At 48.1% G+C, this 20,888-nt stretch overlaps 1 protein-coding gene across 1 annotated transcript in view; it reads left to right on the top strand.

Annotated features, from left to right (window-relative positions):
• The window catches only part of LOC106829140 (coiled-coil domain-containing protein 180), a 41,381-nt gene extending 39,335 nt beyond the window's left edge, over positions 1-2,046 (top strand). Inside the window, 2 exon segments of the mRNA XM_070519666.1 lie at positions 326-424; positions 1,595-2,046. Coding sequence (XP_070375767.1) covers positions 326-424; positions 1,595-1,801 — 306 coding nt within the window. The 3' untranslated portion in view covers positions 1,802-2,046.
• The last annotated feature ends 18,842 nt before the right edge of the window (positions 2,047-20,888 follow it).

Raw genomic sequence — 20,888 nt, 5'->3', positions numbered from 1 at the left:
TGAACATTTTGAGGCTCTTTGTGCTTTCTAGGTGGCTTCTACAGACATCCCCTCACCAGCAGGGCCTGAGCATGTCCTCCTAACTCCTCACCAGGACTGTGGGCCGCTAATCTTACGTTTAAACCTCATCTATTTGACGGCAAAAAAAAATAAAAAAAGACTTTTAATTTTGCCTTGGTCTAGTTTCCGATAAAATTGTATATTTTCCCCCCGATGTCATTTTTCCAGTACTTAATCCATCTCTCAGATAATATGTTTTGCTGAACATTCTCTTGATCAAAATAAGTATTCTGGAAACAAATATTAGAACCTCTGTTCTTTCTAGGTGGCAAAATCCAATTCGCAATCAGATGGATTAAATTCTTCTCTGGAACAGCTTCAGAGCCAGGTGGAAATGTGTCGAAACTCAAGGGGAGAGAAGACAGTAAGTGCTCAGTGGGTGCTCAGCTATGAGGGCCCTCGGGACCGTATTTCCGTGCAGATGTCTGTACACCTCCCCTGGGGGGCAGGGAAACGAAGTTAGTCTGCTGTGACCCTTTCCGCAGGCCCTTTCGGGACAGCCCCGCCCCTCCGGAGCAGAAACGTTTGCTCTCCCACGTTTCCTTGCCTCCCAGCTCCCTCCTGCCCTCTCCTGGTGGTGCCAGGGTGTGGGGCAGGCTCTGGGGGCTTGCACAGCCTCCTGGCCAGGTGGGGACATGAGCCCGGGTGGGCAGGCGGTCCTGTGCCACTGGAGGACGCTGCTGGGCCACCTCTGCAGAGCAGTGATCGTGACTGGCCTCGATCATTGGATGCAGGGTGAAGGCCGTGGGGACCAGGGACGGTGTGAACAGGGCTGTGTGCTCAGTGCCACACTGAGGAGGGCCTCCTGCTGCTGGGGGCAGAAAGGCAGGGAGGGAGGTGGAGCGAGGCAGGATGTCGAGACTGAGGCGGAGAGAATAGTGCCTGGACAAGGTGCCAGCAGGGCATGTTCCACTTCCAGAGCTGAGTGGCAGGGGATGGGCGGGACTCAGAGTGCAGTGGAGATGAAGGAAACACTAGAGGCCGACGCGCCTCCTGGCTGGGTCATCTACCAGGTCAGCGAGCCCCTCAGGGAACAGTGTGTGAGGACTGTTAAGTGGCATGTATGAAGATGAACGTCCTCTCGGCTGCTTCCCTGAGCGCCTGTGGGGCACGGTCTGTGGGACTGCTGCTCGGGGGCCGGGGCGGGGGGCAGTGTATGTGCATTGTCATGGGGATGGCCAGATCAGCCCCAAGAAACGCTGTGGCCATTTCACTCCTACACACTTGCCATCTTGGACCAAACATTTCCTTCTAAACGTAGAGTGCTGGAGCTAGAAGAGACCCCTGGAAATGTTCTGTGTCCCCATCACATAGCACTCCTGGTGCCCCGTCAGTGAAGGATCCGCTGTCCCAGAGCAGCTGCCCGAGAGCCAGCCCAGTGTCCCCCTCCCCCAGGGCCCTCCCTGCAAGTGAGGAGCCCCCATCGAACCAAGAGATGTTCTGACCAGGCAGCCCCCGTCCCTGTGGTGCAGATGGAACCAGCCTGCCCTCCCGCAGCCTGCTTCCTGGAGCTTTCTCCTCCGTGTTCTGCCAGATGGTGACCATGGAAGACCTCCTTGGGTTTGTCCAAACTTGGAAAGAAAAACTGAGCCAGAGGATTCGGTACCTCAACTGCAGGCTGGACACAGTGTCTGTGACTCAAGTGGTCTTCACTGTAAGGAGGGGATGGGGCGGTGGGGAAGGGTGGGGGAGCTGTTTGGTCTGGGCTCCTAGGAGACCCACGGGGCTCAGCAGAGCCTGAGGGAAGAGGGGGCTCCCAGGCCCCTGCTGGACATCAGGCCTACTGGGATGCCTTGGAACAGCCACAGGCTGTGGAGCCAGATCTGAGTTCAAATCCCAGATGGGCCACTTCCCTGCCCTGGTCTCTTAGGAGACCCCCTTACCTCTTGGCACCAACTCCTCACCCCCATTGGGACCCTCAGCTCACCTCACCCATCCACAGCCCCACCTCTCAGCCTCTTACTGCTCACCTGCACCCGTGAGCAGCCACTGGCCTCTGTCCACCCCACCCCCACTGCCTCGTCCAAGCCCACCCCCCCATCCTATCTCTTGCCCACCTGGCTGCCCTTATCCTGTCACTTCTCTCCATGATCCATTCCCTGAGCTGCAGCCAGACCTAACTCTGGAAAAGGCCAGCCTAACTGTGTCACTCTCCTGCCCTGAGGGTAAAATCAAACCCTTTAACTGGACCTACACCGCAGCCTGTGCTGTCCACCCTCCGCGGCCTCTTTATGTCTCTGCACCGCACCCCCCCCCCCCCCCCGCCGACATCACTTCCCCCCGGGCCTTCTCCCACCCCCTGGTCTGGTCGAGGCCTCCTGGTCCCCATAGCGCCTCCCACTTCCCTCCTCACCTCGGGTCCTCTGCTCTTCTTCTGCGTGATTGTCACCCAAGGGCTTGAAGCGACACTGGAACTGGGGAGAAGATTCCGTGAAGGCCTTGTCCAGTGCCAGTGCCACCTCAGCAAGGAGGTAGGGATGCTAGGCTGCCCAGGATCTCCCCTTCCCAGGCCCCTACCCGTGCCCCTAAATGGAGGCCAGAGACCACCTTGTTGCTTTACCGGATTCTGTCCTCAGAACGCACAGCCTGTGCTCACAGCTCTGAGACTCCAAGGGACCCAGTGAGGGCCCGGCTCTGACGCTGGCTTTGGTCAGATCTGCCGGCTGACTCAGCTCACACGGGCGTCCACCGTGAGGACCTGTCTGAGTTCAGTGGTTTTCCATGGTGACAGCTGGTGGAGCCGAGCCCAGCTACCTCCCCACACACATCGTCCTGGTCAGAAACAGGCACATTGGAGATGCTTTTTCTTGAGTGGCATCACGGAGCCACAGGAGGAGTCCTGGGCCTCTGCATCCTGGCCATTTCTCTGCCCACTGTGCCCTATGGTGTCATTAGACTCATAGCTCAGTGAGTGTGGGCCTTGATTGACCCCTGACTCTGATGTTACAGAAGGTGGATGACAGAAGCCACATGGCTGAGCGGACTTTCTGGGTCCTCTGTGGGGCCTCGGTGACATGGCTTAATTCCTGGTTTTGAGGAAGTGGCAGTGAGGAAATTCCTGCTTTGTAAACCTCCAGAAGGTCTTTTTGAACACAGAGCCATCTGCAGTGTGGAAATGAACACCGCCAACCAAATGAGAAAGGCAAAGGCTATTTCTTCAGAGCTTGCTCCCGCAAGGGAGGCAGCCACCAGCACCTGCATTTCAGCAGAGCCTCAAAGGCAGGCAGAGGAGTGGGAAAGCCGTCCGGGGGAGAAAAGGAAGGCTCCAGGTGTGCCCTGCGTGGAGGCTGTCGGCCTGGGGAGGCTGGAGGCAGGCCAGCCGGCAAAGGCATCTACGTGACTGTTTAGGGCACCTATTCGGCCTTCTCTGGTTGGTCCTCAGTTGGAAGCAGGGACAACACTGAGGGAAGCTGTCAGTGCTTAATCAAGTCTTGGCCATTTGGGGCTGATTGTTACAGGAGTTATTGTTCAGCTTTCCGGACCTTCACTAGAGGTGACAATCTGGCTTCCTGCAAGTCTGCCTTCTGGCAGGCTGGCTTCCCGAGCTGTTTACTGTAATAAGGAGCTCGCTTCCTGGGCGATTGCTGCAGGCTATGGGTCAGAGTTCTGTATTCATCTGTGGTCCAGCCCTTGTCCACTTGCAGATTCAGTCTCTCAGCGGTTACAGACTGAAGTCCCTGTTGCTAGGACTGCCGGATAAAACTTCAGGATGCCCAGTTAAATGTGAATTTCAGATAAACAACACATAATATTTTTAGTACAAGTATGTCCCAAATATTGCATGGGACATACTTAAGACTAAAAATTGCTCATTGCCTTTGTGAAATTCAAGTTTAACTGGGCGTGTTGTATTTTTATTTGAAAAACTGGCAGCCCTACGGGTGGCTCGCCGTGTTTTCTTTGGGTCCTCACGACAGGGAAGCAAGGATACAGATTCCTGGCCCCTTGCCCCCTCAGTGGCCTTGGGTGGGTTTAGTGTAAAGGCTTCATCCCGTGGCAAGGTTGTCTTCAGGGCTGTCGAGGAGCAGGGGGGCATCTCGAAGGGCTCGGCCCCAGACCCGGGAGTCAAGTTGCCCCACGGCAGGCCCAGCACCTCTAGCAACCCAGGGAGGGCTCCCACAGGCTCAGACCTGCCTGTGTCTGTCCCCAGCCTCCAGAGCACTGACCCACCTTTGTTCCCCAGCATCGCTCGGTACTCCAAGCCCAACCAGACAGACAGAAAGTACCAGGTGCTCGGGGACAAGCCACCTCCTCCGGCTGAGTAAGTGACAACGCCTTTGTCCATTAACTCCATTTTACCTGTTGTCTCTGTTGGGGGCGGTTCAACCTGACTCAGCTGAGGGGAAAATAAGAAGTGGGGGCAGAGAAGGAGGGGTTGGGAGGGGACAGGCAAGGGTCAAAGTCAGTTTGTCTCCACCCATTTCACCTAAATTGGTTGAGACACATTTTCACCAACTTTTCACATTTTCCAAGCTAAGCATTTTGTGGCAGCAGGGCAGCGTGCCGCTTTGAGGTTTGGGGGTTTTTTGCAATTTTTTCCTGCTTCCCCCTCCCCCATTCCTCTTTTCCTTTACTTTAATTTCAGTGATTAAAACAAAATCTCTTCCACTTAATATGCCTACATCTCAGCAAACAAGCAAAATGTCAACTTCAACTGAAAGCCCTCCCAGAAGGTTGAGGTCTACCATGGGCCCCGTCCCTCAGTCAGGAAGCCCACTGTCACAGCGCCCCCACTCACCAGTCGTCTTGTCCACGGCTCTCGCCTCTGGGGTTCTGTGCACCGTGCAGAGAAGGGCGGCTTTTGCATCAGGCGGCCCTAGTTGCATATAAGTCAGCAGGTGGACGCTCCCTCGTCCCATGCTCCAAAAGACACTCTTCGTCATTGAAACCTGACTCTCTCCCCTTTTTATAGTTCTGTCATTTGATCACAGGTTTTGATTTTTGTAACTGTCACCACAATCAGGAAACAGAACCGTTCCTCCACCCCCGAGTCCCCTTCACAGCCACGCCCACCCCGTCTCCCTCACCATCCCTAACCCTGAGCAACCACTAACTAGTCTTCCACCCTATAACTGCGTCACTTCAAGAATGTCGGATAGCTGGTCTCATACAGTATACGATCTTTTCAGAGTGGCTTTTTGCACTCCACGTAATGCCCCTGAGAGCCATCCGAGTTGCCACGTGTATCAATAGTTCCTTCTTTTGTGTGACTGAGCAGTAATCCATGGTATGGAAGCACCACAGGTTTTTGTGATTAAAAAAAAAATCATAGGCTGAACCCAAAAACTCAAACATTTATTGAGTCTCTGAAAAGGGAAGACTTTCCTGGCATGGCACAGTGGTTATTCCTCAGGAATAGAATCAGACCAGTCATGTTTTACCCCTACATGGAATCTGGCTAAGCAACTTCTCCCCAGGCCTCAGTCTTCCCCTCTGCACAGTGGGGAGAAGAGACCCCTCCTCTCAGAGCTGCAGAGAGGAGCCAGCGAGTCACCTGCTGGCATCCTTTGAGCAATACAGGATTGCCACACCGATAAGCCCTGGATAAAATCACAAGGGAAACATGGAAAATGTCGGCAAATAAATTTTTAAACTCCTCTGGGTTAAAGTGCGATTAAAAGTTAGATAACAACCAGCCAGGAAACAACAGCGGTAAACAGGCCGACATGAGAAAAGGCCTTTAAAAACTGGCTGCCTCTCCCATCCCCCAGCAAATTGCTAAGGAAACCTTGAGAGCTCAGGAGGGTCAGGGAAGAGGGGAGAATTTGAAGAGATCATACCCGAAGGAGGAAATAAAATTAGAACAGACACATGGGGGAAACACTCTCATTGGAATGCAAAGAAATGAAAGTAGACAGGTCTCTTCCATATTTCACCGGAGACTCACCAGTATATCAATAGGTTTTAGTGGAAGATCCCAGTTTATCAAGGGAGGGTGGAGAGGGTCCCTCCCAGGCACTGCACATGGGAGGTGATAAAGAAAACATTATTCTGGCACTTGTTCAAACAGTAAGGAAGACTTTCTATGGGACTATTGCAATAGGTGTCAAGACTGTCATAATAGGAGAGAGAGATGGGGCTCAACTCCAAATACAACAAGGACAAGCGGGGTCTACAGCCAACGTGCAGACGGAGGGGGCAGTGGATAGAAAGAAGGTTCAGGGGTTGTAGAATTCTTGCTGCAGGCAGGCCAGGGTGAGCAGACATCAAGGGCAGAGGACTGTCTCTAAACTGACTTAGCAGGATTCTTGCTAAAATAGGACCCAGCAGGCCAGACAGTGCCCAGCGAAGAGGCCTAGTCAAAAAGCAGGCTCAGAGGAGCCTGTCTAAAGTTTGGTCAAGGAGACAGTCTCTGTCAGTCCTCTTAAGTCTCTGTCCCCTCTTCCCTGACCCTCCTGAGCTCTCAAGGTTTTCTTAGCAATTTGTCAGTCCTCTTCCTGTTCAAGGAAGGAAGAGACATTCTTCCTTCCTTTGAACAATGTAAGTTCATTTCCCCTTCAGTCGCCTTTTCTTCATTAAGGACAAGCTGAACCATCTGTTGAGACATGGTGGCATGGCAGCCAGTCAAGATTTCCAGATGTTGGGCCTGAAGCATCATGAGTGGCCCACACAGCAGCAGCTCCAGGCATTCAGGTTGCCCTTCGTCCAGCTCAGCTTGCAGGGCTTCTTTAGATCTGGGGGAAAAGCCAGCCACAAAGCAGCCTAATGTCCCAATAAGGATCTGCATAGTCAAGTTTTAGTTCTCAGTGGGATCAAGTCAGGAGGACGGGAGAAAAACTGGAAACGTCAATTTGAAGACTTGCAGCCAGATATTGAAGGAAACTAGAAGAATTGAGAATTTGGCAAGGATTGACAGAATGTGTAAGCTGGCAAGATCCTGTCCAGTTCACAGGTGGGTAACAAAACCTCAAAGACAAGGAATAGGGGTAGAATCTGTTATCCCACAAGAGGGTGCTCTGGTTTTCCATTGAAATGTAAAATTTCTGTCACCCCTTCTTTCTGATTCTTGTTTACAAAATGTCTGGTCTCCTTAGATTTGGCCTGATTGTTTACATAAGTGCAGCAAGAATGGTAATTGACCACACAGACCTTTTTAAGTTTGTGTTGCTGGAACTTTTCATAAGGAATCTCAGATTGGACTTTTAAAAGCCTCCTGAGGCTGGGACCCCAAGCCAGATTCACTGGTGATACCTGTAGATTTGGGTGAATCCCTCTCTTCTTGAGGTCCCCACTATATCCTACGGTTCCTGGGCCTGCCAGGAAGTGGCCTTCCTCACTCACCTGTGAGGCTGGGAACCCTGTAAGCCAGGTATCAGACTGGTTTTCCCAAGAGGGCTTTGTAAGTATTGGTTCCATCAAGTCAACTTTAGTTCCTTAAAACTCTTTGGTCAAATCTGATTCTCTGCATCGTTCTCCTTATGACATTCCAGTCAAAGCCTTGGTTATGTATCGAAGTTTCCAATTATGTCCCCTTACAAGGAGGACAGATTCTTATTGAGCTCATGTAAGTAATTATATTGACATGATAATAAGTACACTCAGTAAGAGCTTTTGAATTCTGGAGTGCGTTAGAGTGGATAAAACATCCAGCCTGTTTCCAAGTAGCCCTTTTTCCTGTTCAGCCTCAGGCAGCTGCTTTCATCAGTTCCTCAGTTCCTTGAGAGCCTGGATGGGGACAGGAGGCCTGAAGTCCAAGTGACTGCAGGGAGCTGAGGGCTGGAGTGGGAGGGCGACGGTCTGGAAGGATTGAAAAAGAGATGGAAGAGCACACATATCGAAGGATCAAGGGGACTGAAGGCTAGACCGAAGGTAGAAGGAGGAGTAAGGAGGAGCAGAGGCAACGGGAAGGGAGAGGTCTTACCTGAGCCAGTTTGGGAGATCTTAAGTTTTCCAAAGAAACCAATGGGGTTCCAAATTATCCTTGGTAAGATCATGCCAGTGGCATGGATCCCACAGTGGAAGATCGTTTGGGAAGGTATAGTGAAAGCATACAAAGGAGCTGTCCAATGCTTGGTCAAGGAGACCGTTTTTGTCAAGGTCAACAGCAAACTGTCTTTCCAGAAAGCATTTTGGGAAGGTAGAGTGAAAGCCATAGGATTATGCCTTTTGTGCAACTCCTCAGATCTCTTTCCCGAGGAAATCATCCTATCAAGAAGAAAAGACTTACACAAAAATATACCACACAATACTTTTCATCACAGCTAAAAATGAGAAAAAACCTAAAGGTCCAAAACTAGGGGATTGTAAACCGTGGTGCCTACATACCCAATGGTGTCACACAGCCATTTAAAACGGTATTGTGATGTGGGGACACTTACCAGTGAGCAGACTGCAAAACACTCATGAACCTAATTCCAAACCGATTTTAAAATCAGCAAAAGGAAATAAAATAAAATGTTTGTATTCATTTTTCCTTCTTGTTTTTCAGTATATTTCTAATTTTCTTCATTATGATGAATGAATTTTAAAATGACAGATCGAGTGACCTATACACATATATTTAGAAATTGGCCGACAATGATGTGTGTATACAGCAGTCACTGTGTCACTTTACTGACATTGTGGAAAAGTAAGTGTCCTCAGCTGCATACAGTTCTAATACGTCTGTGCCTCATCTCACTCTCACTATTGAGATGGCTGACCTAACCTAGACAGGACTACCCACTGGATCCGGGCAAATTTGTTTAGTAAAGCCCAGGTGTGCACACAGTCAGCCTAAAGGCCAGGGGTACCAGAAGGGGGATGTCCAGTCCTACAGGAAGTCCTGCTCGTCTGATTAACACTGTAAGAAATCATTCCTTCTTTCACCCAGTACTGAGGCGCTGATCGATGCAAGCCCTGCTCTGGGGCTGGGGATTCCAGGGTGAGCAAAAGCACACGCCCACAGTCTGTGTCCTGGTGGACTTTACCATCTGCAGGGAGAGGTGGAGATCAATCAGCCAGTCACACAAATCAATCCCAAGTCCCCCTGTGGGGAGCGCTGTAGGGCTGAGGGCCACTCTGAGAGATTGGAACGAGGTGAGCAGGAATTGCCACCAAGCCGGGATGTGAGGAAGAGCAGGAACAAATATGACCAAGAGGAAAGTTAGCAGTGTTCTCTGGAGAGAACTCAGTGTGTGCAAAGGTCCCTGAGCTAACATCTGTGCCCCTGGCGTTAACACTCCCACTCTGCCCGCTTGTGCCAGCTTGCCGGACAGGAACCTCCTGAGGTGCCAGAGAGAGCCCTCAGGCAGGAGGGGTTGGAAGGGGATGCTCTTGGCCTGCTGGAGCCCAGCTCCCCAGCCGCAGCTGAACACGGATGGGCCAAGGGGGTATGAGCGCAGCACCAGCAGCGTCAGCACCCCAGGTTTCCCGAATCCAAGGGCAGGACTCGGCTGCACCGCTCTGCCGCACCGCCCTCCTTCCTCAGCGCAGCAAGTCACGTCTGCAGGGCCCTTCCAGCTTGCAGCGTGCTCTGCAGGGGCACAATCTAATCCTGTCCTGCCGGGAGGGGTGGCAGTCACCTACTTTGTAGATCAGGAAACCAAATCTCAGAGAAATGAAATGAAGAAGTCTCCGAAGTCACTCAGCGGGAGAGTGACGCAGCCATGGTTCCTGCCCAGCTCTGGCTGCCCCGTTGGTGCGCCTGCCCCCGAAACTCCACCTGGAGGTACGGAGTAAGTAGGAAAGCACCCAGCAAAACGAGGGGTGCTACCACTCCCCTCTGCCACCCCCAGAGTCTCTGCACCTCTCACACCCTCCTGCCAGGCACTGGGCAGCGTGCACAGAGAGCAGGACGCAGACCTGGACACGGGACAGCCTGTAGCCAGTCACTCTCCACCTCCTTCATCTGGGCAAGGCCCTGGTGGGTACGGGAGGCTGGAGGAAGCAGGCCTGCAGTGGCAGGAGCAGCTCGGTGAGGAGGGCACCTAGTGACATAATCTGAGAGCCTGGCCCAGCTCAAAGCAGCTGGCAGCAGTGGGGTCACCATGTCATGTGGCCAGACCTTGAGAACGGGGTAGGAATCATCTGCTAACTACCCTTAGTGTGAGCCGGGGGCTTGTGGGCAAACCTCGATTCATCAGGAGCCTCAGGAGACAGGCCTATGACTCCCCCATGCTCCAGAGGGGAAACTGAGGCACCAAGATCTCTCATGGCCAGTAAACAGCAGAGCTGAGGTTAAAGCCAAGTCAGCCTGGTCCGAAGGCTCTGGGCTTTGCCCAGTCTCCTGCCTCTTTCTCTGCCCTCGGCTGGCTCAGCCTCCCCACCAGGGGACGTGGAACCCCGTGCACAGATGCCAGGGGCCCAGGAGGCACCTGCATAGTTGCTCTGGGAGACCTTAGCCTCCCTCCTGGCCTCTCTCCCCGACACCAGGCACATCCCGTCCTCCTCACCTATGTCCCGCCCTGTATCGCCTGTCCCCTAGCCTGTCCCTGGCCTGTTTTCTGACTTGACCCTGGCCTGTCCCATCTTCTGTTCCCTGGCCTGTCTCCTGGCCTGTGCCCCTTTGACCCCAGCCCAGCTCCCTGCTGCCCATCTTAGAGGTGCTTTGGTACCTGCCTTCTGGGCCCTCCTTGACTCTGAGGGGGATGTAAAGACTGGGACAGGCCCACCACAGCCCGGACAGAGCCTACAAACAGCGGCAGTGCCAGGGAGCAGAAGGAGCCGCAGAATTGGGAGGTCTGGGCCAGCCCCTCACTGCCTTGTGACCTCTGAGCCCAGTTCCCTCACCTGTCCACTGGGGACGCAAACCCCACTCTCCTGGCCACTGTACCCAGTGAGGCCCTGCTTGGTTAGCTTCTCTCTCTCTCTCTCACTCTCTGTCATGTCTCTGGATCTGGGGAAGCAAGCACCCATGCTTTGAGCTGCCCTATATAGAGGCCCCCAGAGGAGAGGACTGAGGGAGTGCCTGGGCCAACAGACAGACAGGAAGTCGGCCTCTAAGTCCAGACTGGATCCTGACAATACCCGCGTGAGTGAGCTTGGGAGCAGATGCTCCCACAGTCGAGCCTCAGTTGAGATGCAGCCCCAGCTTCAGAGAGACCTCGAGGCAGAGGCACCCAGCTAAGCTGTGCCCAGACTCCTGGCCCACACAAATTGTGAAATATTTAATATTTGTAATTTTATAAAGGTGCTAAATTGCGGGGCAGTGTTGTCAGAGAGGAACAGATAACCAACACGGTCTACCAGGCCCCAGGATCTGATCCTGCCCTCCTGCTCCCTGCCCTTCTCTCTCCTCCCAGGCTCCCCCAGCCATGCAGCCACCTTTCTAACCTCCTCTGGCCAGACTCACTTTGGCCTGCCAGTCCCTGCACCAGTGGGGCCTTCTCCTGACACACTGTTCCCAGACTTATGCAGGCTTATCATTCTGGTCCCAGCAAATGTCACCTCAGGGAGGCCTTTCAGACCCTCCTGTCCAGTGACCGCCAGCCGTGCCTCACAGCCCCTGGCTTTATTTTAGGTACAGCACCTGCTCTTTTCTTTCTCCTGGCTTTGCTTTCCTGCTTTCGTCCACCTCCCCTCCAGACTGTGAGCTCCTAGCAGGCAGGGGCCACTCAGTCATTTTCAGCACCGCACTTGGCCCGCCAGGGCATCTGGCTCAGGTGAGTGCTCGGCGCACAGCTGGTGAGTGAATACACGGGAGGATCTTAGAACCCCTTTTCCTGACTCTGATCAGCTCAGTCTGTGGAGATGGACGCTAGTAACAGGAGGCACAAGTTGGTTCTGAGGAGGGGGCAGCCAGGACGACCTCTGCATGACCCTTCCTGCTCCAACTGCTCCAGCAAAGAAAGCTGCGTGGCCCCCGCTGACTCTGGAGGCTGCCTGCCCCCTGGTGGCCAGAAGCAGCACTGCAGCCCAGGCAGGAGCACCACGAAACAAAACCGGCACCTCTATTTGGGTGACCTCAAGGCAGTGGCTTTCCAAGTCCCAGATGAGCAAAGGAGCAGGACCTTCAGGCTTACAAGGCAGTGCGAGGGACCAACCCAGGTGGGCCCTGGGGGACCCCATGCATCACAGTGTCCATGGCCAGGTGCACACGAGGGGCCCTGTGGGAGGCCCAAGAAGAGTGCATATACGTGAGCACTCACATTGCTGTGTGCACATGTGCAATGTACCAGTGGCTCTGCACACAAGGTTCGTCTCCTGCAACCAGCTCTGTGAGCCCCACAGCTGCTGGGGGCTTGGTCGCATGTTCACCACGAGACCCGGGAAGTGGTGTCAGTCTTACTTAACCACTAGGACTCAGGGTAGGGAAGGGGCAGTTCCCCAAAGAAAAACTCATGTGCTTTTCCCAAGAGAAGAGGGCATGGATGTCAGCCAGGCAAAAGCACCAGATCTCAGAGTCATACAAGCCACCTCCACATCGGCCTCAGCCACTGTGCACAAGGGGCCATGTCCCAGAGAAGGGATCTGTCTTGTCCAAGGTCACAAAGTGATTCAATGAAGCTCATACTTTGGTTAGGATTAGATTTGGCTATGTATATTAGAAAACGCCAAATAATGGTGGCGTAAACAAGAGAGACTTACATCTTTCTCATAAAAACGAACCCTAGAGGCAGGCAGTCCATGCTAATCCTGGACTGCTCATCGCGGAAGATCACAGACCATCTGTCCTTCTGCTCCAGCATCTTGGTATGTGGTTTCCATCATCAAGGCTGTCCCTGGTCCAGGCTGGCTGCTGGGGCTCTGGCCTGGACCAGCCACCACATCTGCATTTCAGATGGCAGCAGGAGAAAAGAATGAGGGCAAAGGGGGCCCTGCCAGCTGTGTGGATTCCATCTGACCAGCCTCCCCAAAGTCCCATACCATGGGACTGGTCACACGTCACTGGCCTGAACTTCGTCTGGTCATTCTTAGATGCAAGAGAGGTTAGGAACTCTAGTCTTTCAGCTGGGTGAATTGTTGCCCTGATTAAAACTGTCTCTGTTTTTAAGCAAAGGGAGAATGAAAACCGTGGAAACCACCAGTGCTCTTTCTCTACCAGAACTCCAAGACCAAGAGGAGGAGACAGGGTTATTTTCAGAAGCGCAGAGCATTTGTTTGCCAACCACAGCCCCTCTTTTCTTAGTTTTGTTCATTCACAGAGAAAACAAAGTCTTGGTTCCAAACCACCATATATGAGTGGGACCTCTGCTTTTAGTTCCCAGCAGAATTATTGGAACCACTGTGTAGGCTTTCATCTGCTTGTACCTTGTGAGTAGATCTGAGCAAATCCTTTTCTATTTCATAAATGGAGTCGGGTAGGGGTAGGGGTCGTGAAGACTTTTAAGCAAGCAGCATGTTCCTAAAAAGCTGAGTCAAAATTATCTCTGTAAATCAAAGAGTAGAGTGCGTTGACCCGATTTTTGACCCTCATGGTGACTATGCTAGTAAAAATAATCCACATAAAATAAAATTGATAGTGGTTAAAACTGCTCACGGTAAAATGTATCACTGACATAAATTAATGGAAGAAAAATATATTTGAAAGCACTTTGATATGCATAATTTGACCCCAGAAAAGTGACTTGGTAGAAATAATAATCCTTCAAATTTACACCAGTAGAATGTATAGTCAGTAAAGTATGATATGCACCTGAGATCAAATGATTTATATAAAAAATAATCGATCCTGATAAAAAATAATTTCAGCAAACTAAGAGTAAAAGTGGCTAAACTAGAATTGATTTCTGTGCTGTATGTTTTTCCTCCAATATTATCTCATTTACTATTTTAAATACTCAATAGACTTCATATTTGAGAGCAGTTTTAGGTTTTATAGAAAAATTGAGCAGATAGTACAGAGTTCCCATATATTCTCTCCCCCCGCCTCAAGTTTCCTCTATTTTTAACATCTTGCGATAGTGTGGCTCCTTTGTTAACATTTATGGATGAATGGAGGTATGTTATTAACAACTAAAGCCCGTAGTTTACATCGAGCTTCCCTCTTTGTGTTACACAGTTCTATGAGTTGTGACAAATGCGTGGTGTTGTTTCTCCACCGAGACAGTGTCATACAGAACAGTTTTGCCCCCCTAGAATCCCGTGCTCCACCGCGGCTTTCCTCTCCCCCCCGAACCACCGACAGCTGCTGATCTTTTACTCTCTCCATAGTTGTGCCCTTTCCAGAATGTCAAATAGTTGAAAACCATACAGTTCGTGGCCTTTTCATGCTGGCTTCTTTCACTTAGCAACATGTATTTAAAGTTCCTTCTTGTCTTTTTGTAGTTGGATAGTTCATTTCTTATATCGCTGAATAATATTCCATTGTATGGATGGACCACAGTTTGTTTATCCATTCACCTATTGAAGGACATCTTGTTTGCTTCCAGTTTGGGGCAATTATGAATAAATAAATAAATATTTGTGTGCAGGTAATTGTGTAAACATAAGTTTTCAACTCTTATTGGGTAAATATCTGGGAAAACAATTGCTGGATCATATGTTAGGACTATGTTTAGCTTTGTAAGAAACTGCCAAACTGTCTTCCAAAGTGGCTAGACCGTTTTTGCATTCCCACCAGCAATGTTGTCCGACACCCTCACCAGCATTTGATATTGTCAGCTCTCGGCATTTAGCCCTTCTAGTAGGTGTGTGGTGGTATCTACTGTTGTTTTAACTTGCAATTCCCTGATGACATGTGATGTTGAACATCTTTTCATATACTTATGCCATCTGCTTATCTTCTTTGATGAGATATCTGTTCAGATCTATTGCTCATTTTTTAATTGTTTGTTTGAGTTTTTGTTTCTTGAGTTTGTGAGAATTTGCTTTGCTTGTGAGACCTTGTTTGCTGAGATATTGTTGAGTTTTACAAGTTCTTTGCATGTTTTGGATATGCTTGTTTGCCATCTTTATATCTTCTTTGCTAAGGTGTCTGTTCAGATCTTTTGCCCATTTTTAAATTGGATGATTAATTGCTTGTTTCCTTAGTGGTGAGTTTGAAGAGTTCTTTCTGTATTTTGGACATCAGTCCTTTATCAGATATGTGTTTTACAAATATTTTCTCCTAGTCTGTGGCTTTTCTTTTCATTTCCTGACAATATCTTTTGCAGAGCAGAAATTTTTAATTTCAATGAAGTTCAACTTATAAATTGTTTTTTCATGGATCATGCTTTTGGTGTTTTATCTAAAAAGTTGCTGACAAACCCACGGTCACCTAGATTTTCTTCTTTGTTATCTTCTAGGAGTTTTATGTTTTGCATTTTACGTCTAGGCCTGTGAACCATTCTGAGTTAATTTTTGGGAAAGGTCTGTATTGAGGTTCATTTTTTTGCATGTGGATGTCCAGCTGTTCCACACCATTTATTGAAAAGTATCTTTTCTCCAATAAATTGCCTTTGCTCCTTCGCTAAGGATCAGTTGACTACATTTGTGTAGGTCTATTTCTGGACTCCCTATTCTGTTCCACTGATCCATTGTCTATTCTCCCACCAGTACCACACTGTCTTGATTACTGTATCTTTACAGTGTCATAAAGTCAGGTAGTGTTAGTGCTCTAAGTTTCTTCTTCTCTTTCAATATTGTGTTAGCTGCTCTGGGTTTTCTGCCTTTCCATATAAACTTTAGAATAAGTTTGTTGATATTCACAAAATAACATGCTGGGATCCTTATTGGGATTGCATTGTATCTACAGATCAAGTTGGGAAGAACTGACATCTTGACAATATTGAGTCTTCCTATCCATGAACATGAAATATATCCATTTATTCAGCTCTTCTATGGTTTCTTTCATCAGAGTTGTAGTTTTCCTCGTAAAGATATTATACCTATTTGTTAGATCTCTTTTTTTAAAAAAATCTCAGGTGGCAATAGCAAGGTACTCTGACTGGCTAATAGCATATATTCTGTGGGGTTAATGCCATTTCCTGACCCATTCAATTCAACACACATACCTTGAGCACCTGCATAGTCCTGGATGTGGGTAGGGAGGAAAAAGGTGAGTCAGAGGCAGCCCTAGCCACTGCCCTTGAGGGACCTTCATTATGAAAGGAGAAACACATGCTCAGATAAGACATCATCTGTCCTGAGCCCACAGGGCCATATGCCAAGGGTGGTAGTGACTCAGAGGAGGAAGTGACTATCCACTCCCAGGGCAGGGCACAATTGCTTGCCAGAGGAGTTGATATTTGAACTAGACCTGGCAGGCTGAGTAGGTCAACAGGAAGAAAGACGAAGTTATGCCAGGCAGAATAAAAAGCATAAGTAAATGTGCCAAGGCACGAGACTGCAAGGCCTTTGGGTGGGGAGCTTAAAGGGTGGACTGCAGGGAGGGGTATGTGGGGCTAGAACATGAAGGCCCTTGAGTGAGCCCCAGCTCCCTCCACCTGCAGGCTACCTCAGAGTGAGCCTGTGTGACATGGTGATCATGTACAAGTCTGTGTTGCCTGTCATCCACAACCAGAGCCTGGAGCTGCTCAAAGGGCTGGGCATCCTAAACTTGTAACAATCTGCTTTGAATTGATACCAACTTAGTTTCAACAGCATACAAAACTCTCCTCCTGTACAGCTCATTCCGTTCCCCCCCCCCACCTTTATGTTGTTGTCATCACAAATTACACCTTTTACATTGTGTGCCCATCTACATAGATTTATGATTATTTTTCATGTATTTGCCTTTTAAAGCAAGTAGGAAAAAAAAAAGAAGAGCTACAAACCAAAAATACACTACTATTGGTTGTTATATTAACTCACGTAGTGACCTTTACCAGAAATCTTTATTTCTTCGTATGGCTTCCATCTAGTGTTCTCTCATTTCAATCTGAAGGACACCCTTTAGAATCTCTTGTAGAGCAAGTCTACTGGCAAAAACTTCCTCAGCTTTTGTTTATCTGGAAATGTCTTAATTTCTCCTTCATTTTTGAAACATAGTTTTGCTAGATAGAGAATTCTTGCTTGAGTTTTTTCTTTCAGCATTTTAAATACATGATCCCACTGCCTTCTGGCCTCCATGATTTCTCGTGAGAAATCAGCTGTTAGTCTTGTTGAGGAGCCCTTGTATGTGATGAATCACTTCTGTCTTCCTGCCTGCAAGATTCCCTCTCCGTCCTTGGCTTTTGACAGTTTGATTATAATTTGTCTAAGTGTGGAGCTCTTTGAATTTATACTAGTTGGAATTTGTTGAGCTTTTTGGATCTATAGATGACTTTCATCAAATTTGGAAAGTGTTCAGCCATTATTCTTCAAATATTCTTTCTGCCCATTTCTCTCTCTCTCTTCTCCTTCTGAAATGCTAATAATGTATACTGATCCACTTGAATGGTGTCCCACAGGTCTCTTAGGCTCTGCTCACTTTTCCTCATTCTTTTTTTCTTCTGTTCCTCAGACTGAATAATTTCAATTATCCTGTCTTCAAGTTCACTGATCCTTTATTCTGTCTGCTCGAATCTGCTATTGACCCCTCAAATGAGTTTTTCATTTCACTTATTATACATTTTAGCTCTAGAATTTCAGTTTCATTCTCTTTTTATAATTTCTATCTCTTTATTAATATTCTCACTTTGTTAATATATCATTTTCCTGATTTCTTTCAATTCTTTGTCCATCCTTTACCTCACTGAACAGACTTAAGACAGTTGATTTAACATCTTTGACTAGTAATTCCAATATCTGGAGTTTCTTGGAAATGAATTCTGTCAAATTCGTTTTTTCCTGTGAATGGGTCATACATTCCTATTTCTCTGTACATGTTGTAATTCTCCGTTGAGGACTGGACATTTTAAGTACTGTGCTGTAGTAACTGTAAATCTAACTCTCCCACTCCTCAGGGATTTCTGAGTCTTACATTCTGAGAACTGGAGCCTTCCACTTATGACTTTTACAAACTACTTTTGCAAAGTGTGCATTCCTTATTGTGTGTGGTCACTGAAGTTTCTGTTCCACTGTCTCTGCAGTCAGCCAGTGACCTGACAAAGATTCTTAAATATTTGGCTCATGAAAGGCAGAAGGTACTGCTCTTTAAATCCCCTGGACAACATGTCAGCCATGGGGTTGAAACAATGGCTGCCAACCTCTGTGCTGGCCCTTCAGTAATCAAAAGCAGTGATCGGGCAGTCAGCACTCAGAACACGTGACCCACTATTCAGAGGACAAGGTCCTTAGTGCCCATTCTGGCTCCAGCAAGTCACACCAGGTACATTGATCACCATTCCTAAGGCTGCCTGTCACAGGGATGGAGGTTGGGGGATTTCAGCTATACAAGGAGAAATTTGCTCCAATTCACCAAAATTTGTCAGCCTCCTCCTCAAGCTCTCTGCTGCATGCTGCAAGTGTTGGATTGGACTCCAGAGCTCCACAATAGTGACTTCAGATGGTTCCTGCCAGTTCCCTGGTTGTTCAGGTGGAGGGACAGACTCCTGGAGCTTCCTCCTCTACCACCTTCCATGATGGCCCTCTCATCACTTTTTGTGGCTGATGATCTTCCACTGTACAGATATACCACTTCTTGTTTATCCATGCATCAGATGGTGTACATCTGGTTTGTTTGCTCTTTTTGCCTATTATGGATAATGCTGCTATGGACATTCATGTACAAGTGTTGGTATGAAAGGCTTAACTTGTTTTTATCTTATTACTCAAATGTGTACCCACAAAAAGCCCTATGTGAATGTCCCTCATACAACCCTAAGAAGCAAAATAAGTTTACAAATTAAATTTCACTCAACAAGCATTTATTATTTACTGTGTACTCTATGTCCTGAGGGCTCAGCCTTGTACAAGAATGGACAAAGTTCCTGCCCTCTCCTGGCTTGCACTGGGGGATTGGGACAACCAGTAAACAAGTAAACAAGTGGGTACCTTTAGGAAATGATATGCTAACAAGAAAACAACGTGGGAAATGGGATAGAGATCCACTGGACACATGTGTGTCAATACAACAATCCTCAGAGGGCTGAGGATAAGCCAGAAAATTGAACCACAGGAGTAATAGTTTGTTAAAAAAATAAATCTACAAAATAATCAAAGTTATCTGCATTTTCACTTACAGTTGGCCTGATTTGATTTTCTTCTTGGTGAACCATCATTTGAGTCACTGTCATCACAACTTTTATTATTTTTCTCCTTGAACAAGAATACTCTTTTTGACAACTCATGTATTATTTTTATGAATTGATCAATGTCATAACACACCCCAAAATACGGCATTGGAAAAAATGCCATTACAAGTTCTTCACTGACTGTTTAACACCTACTTCCTGTTAGTTAACTGTTCACAGTTGACTCATGGAGGACAGAAGCTGTGTGATACAGCCACTGGCAAAACTGAGCAGAGATTTACTACTATTCAGTGCTCATTTGAACTGTTTGTGCTCATATTATCATAGGGCCATGCGGTTACTTAATTTTCTCACCATTTTTCTGTTCTGGCTACTATAAAATGCTCATTTATACTTTATGCCAAGTCACTATTTGAGCTTCATTTGGTGTAAATGCATCATTAATGTATTAATTCTTTTTTAAAAACATATTAATTATGCCTCTACCATTAGCCCATGATAAATTTGTGTGTTCTTCTCTTGCAGTGTGTCATTTTATGATATATTTATGATGGTATTTAATAGATTAAATCACCTTAAAAGTATAGGACTTTTTCTGTGAATATCGCTTCAATTATGAATTATCTCTGCAAAGAGGAGATTTTCTCTTAATCCCTGATAAAATATTTCATCATAAACAAAAAGTCAGTTTCTGAGATAATATTATAATTTTGACATTAGTATACACTAAATGCCAGACACACTTGCCAGAATATTAAAATGTAAATGCTACCACTTTAGGTAAATATGTGGAGCTTTGCCATCAGAAACATAAAAGCAAATTCCAGCGCTGAACTAGCATGGCGATACTTTGTTATAAAGTTGTCATCAAGAAGATGCAAAATGCGGCCGTGCTTATTTAGATGATCACCTAAACGAAAATGCAAATGTTTTACATTCTTGTTGTGAACTCTCAGACCCCTGAGAGTAAATCCAAGGACAGCAGTTTGCCCAACACTGGCCTGGACTCTGCTTCTCCTCTATCTTGTCAGTACCTCAGTCCTAAATAGGCTGCTGCGGATGTTGTGAACATTGCACACAAGCTGTCCAATCGGCTTCCCAGCAATAGGGTTTCTGCAACATGCAATAATGCCTGGCCACAAGCCTTGGAGTTTCAAACAAGGACCATTGGCCGTCCCAGACACTACAAGATCAGGATTGAGAGAGGGTCACTGGGAATCGCACAGCCGTGCTTTTCTCGACTTTAGCAGTATAGGCTCCAAATAACCCCAGGGAAAGATCCGGACCAAACAGTCACTAATTCTGCTATTTAGAACATCCAGCCATTGTCTGACTGAGTTACAAATAACTTCTCAATGGGTCTTGTTTATTTGCAAGGAAATGACCAACTGGAATTTAGAACTTTGTTCTGGGAGCCACTTTCAAGAAAGACTTTGATTAAAGCTCGCTTAGAGGAGTGAAGTGTGACATTTTGCCAAGAGAAGACATTAGGAAGGTTGCGACAGTATTCTCCAATTGTCAAACAAGCCTCCCTCCATAGTGAGGATTCCACTCCTTCTCTTTAACCCGCAGGTAGAACTAGAGCCCATGGTAGACACGCCAGAGGGGGGGCTCTTACATCAAAACGGCATTTTTGACACTCAGAGCTGCCTGCCCAATACGCCCAGGGCTCTCTCACAAGGGAAGTTCTCCACTGATACAGAGTGGGCCACGCAGAGGAGCGATTGGAAATAATCCAGACGGGCTCTCTGTCTAGTTGTTGGCCTGTTGATGACAACAGGCATCTGGCAAAACAGCAGGTCACACTCCTCCAGCCTGCCATCCACCTTCCCTCCCAGGATCCCCCAGGCTTGGAGGTGAACAGACTGCTCG

The sequence above is a fragment of the Equus asinus genome, chromosome 10, assembly GCF_041296235.1.
Source record: "Equus asinus isolate D_3611 breed Donkey chromosome 10, EquAss-T2T_v2, whole genome shotgun sequence".
NCBI lineage: Eukaryota > Metazoa > Chordata > Mammalia > Perissodactyla > Equidae > Equus > Equus asinus.
Note: the sequence above shows the minus strand (reverse complement) of the source record. Positions and strands in the feature narration are given on the sequence as shown.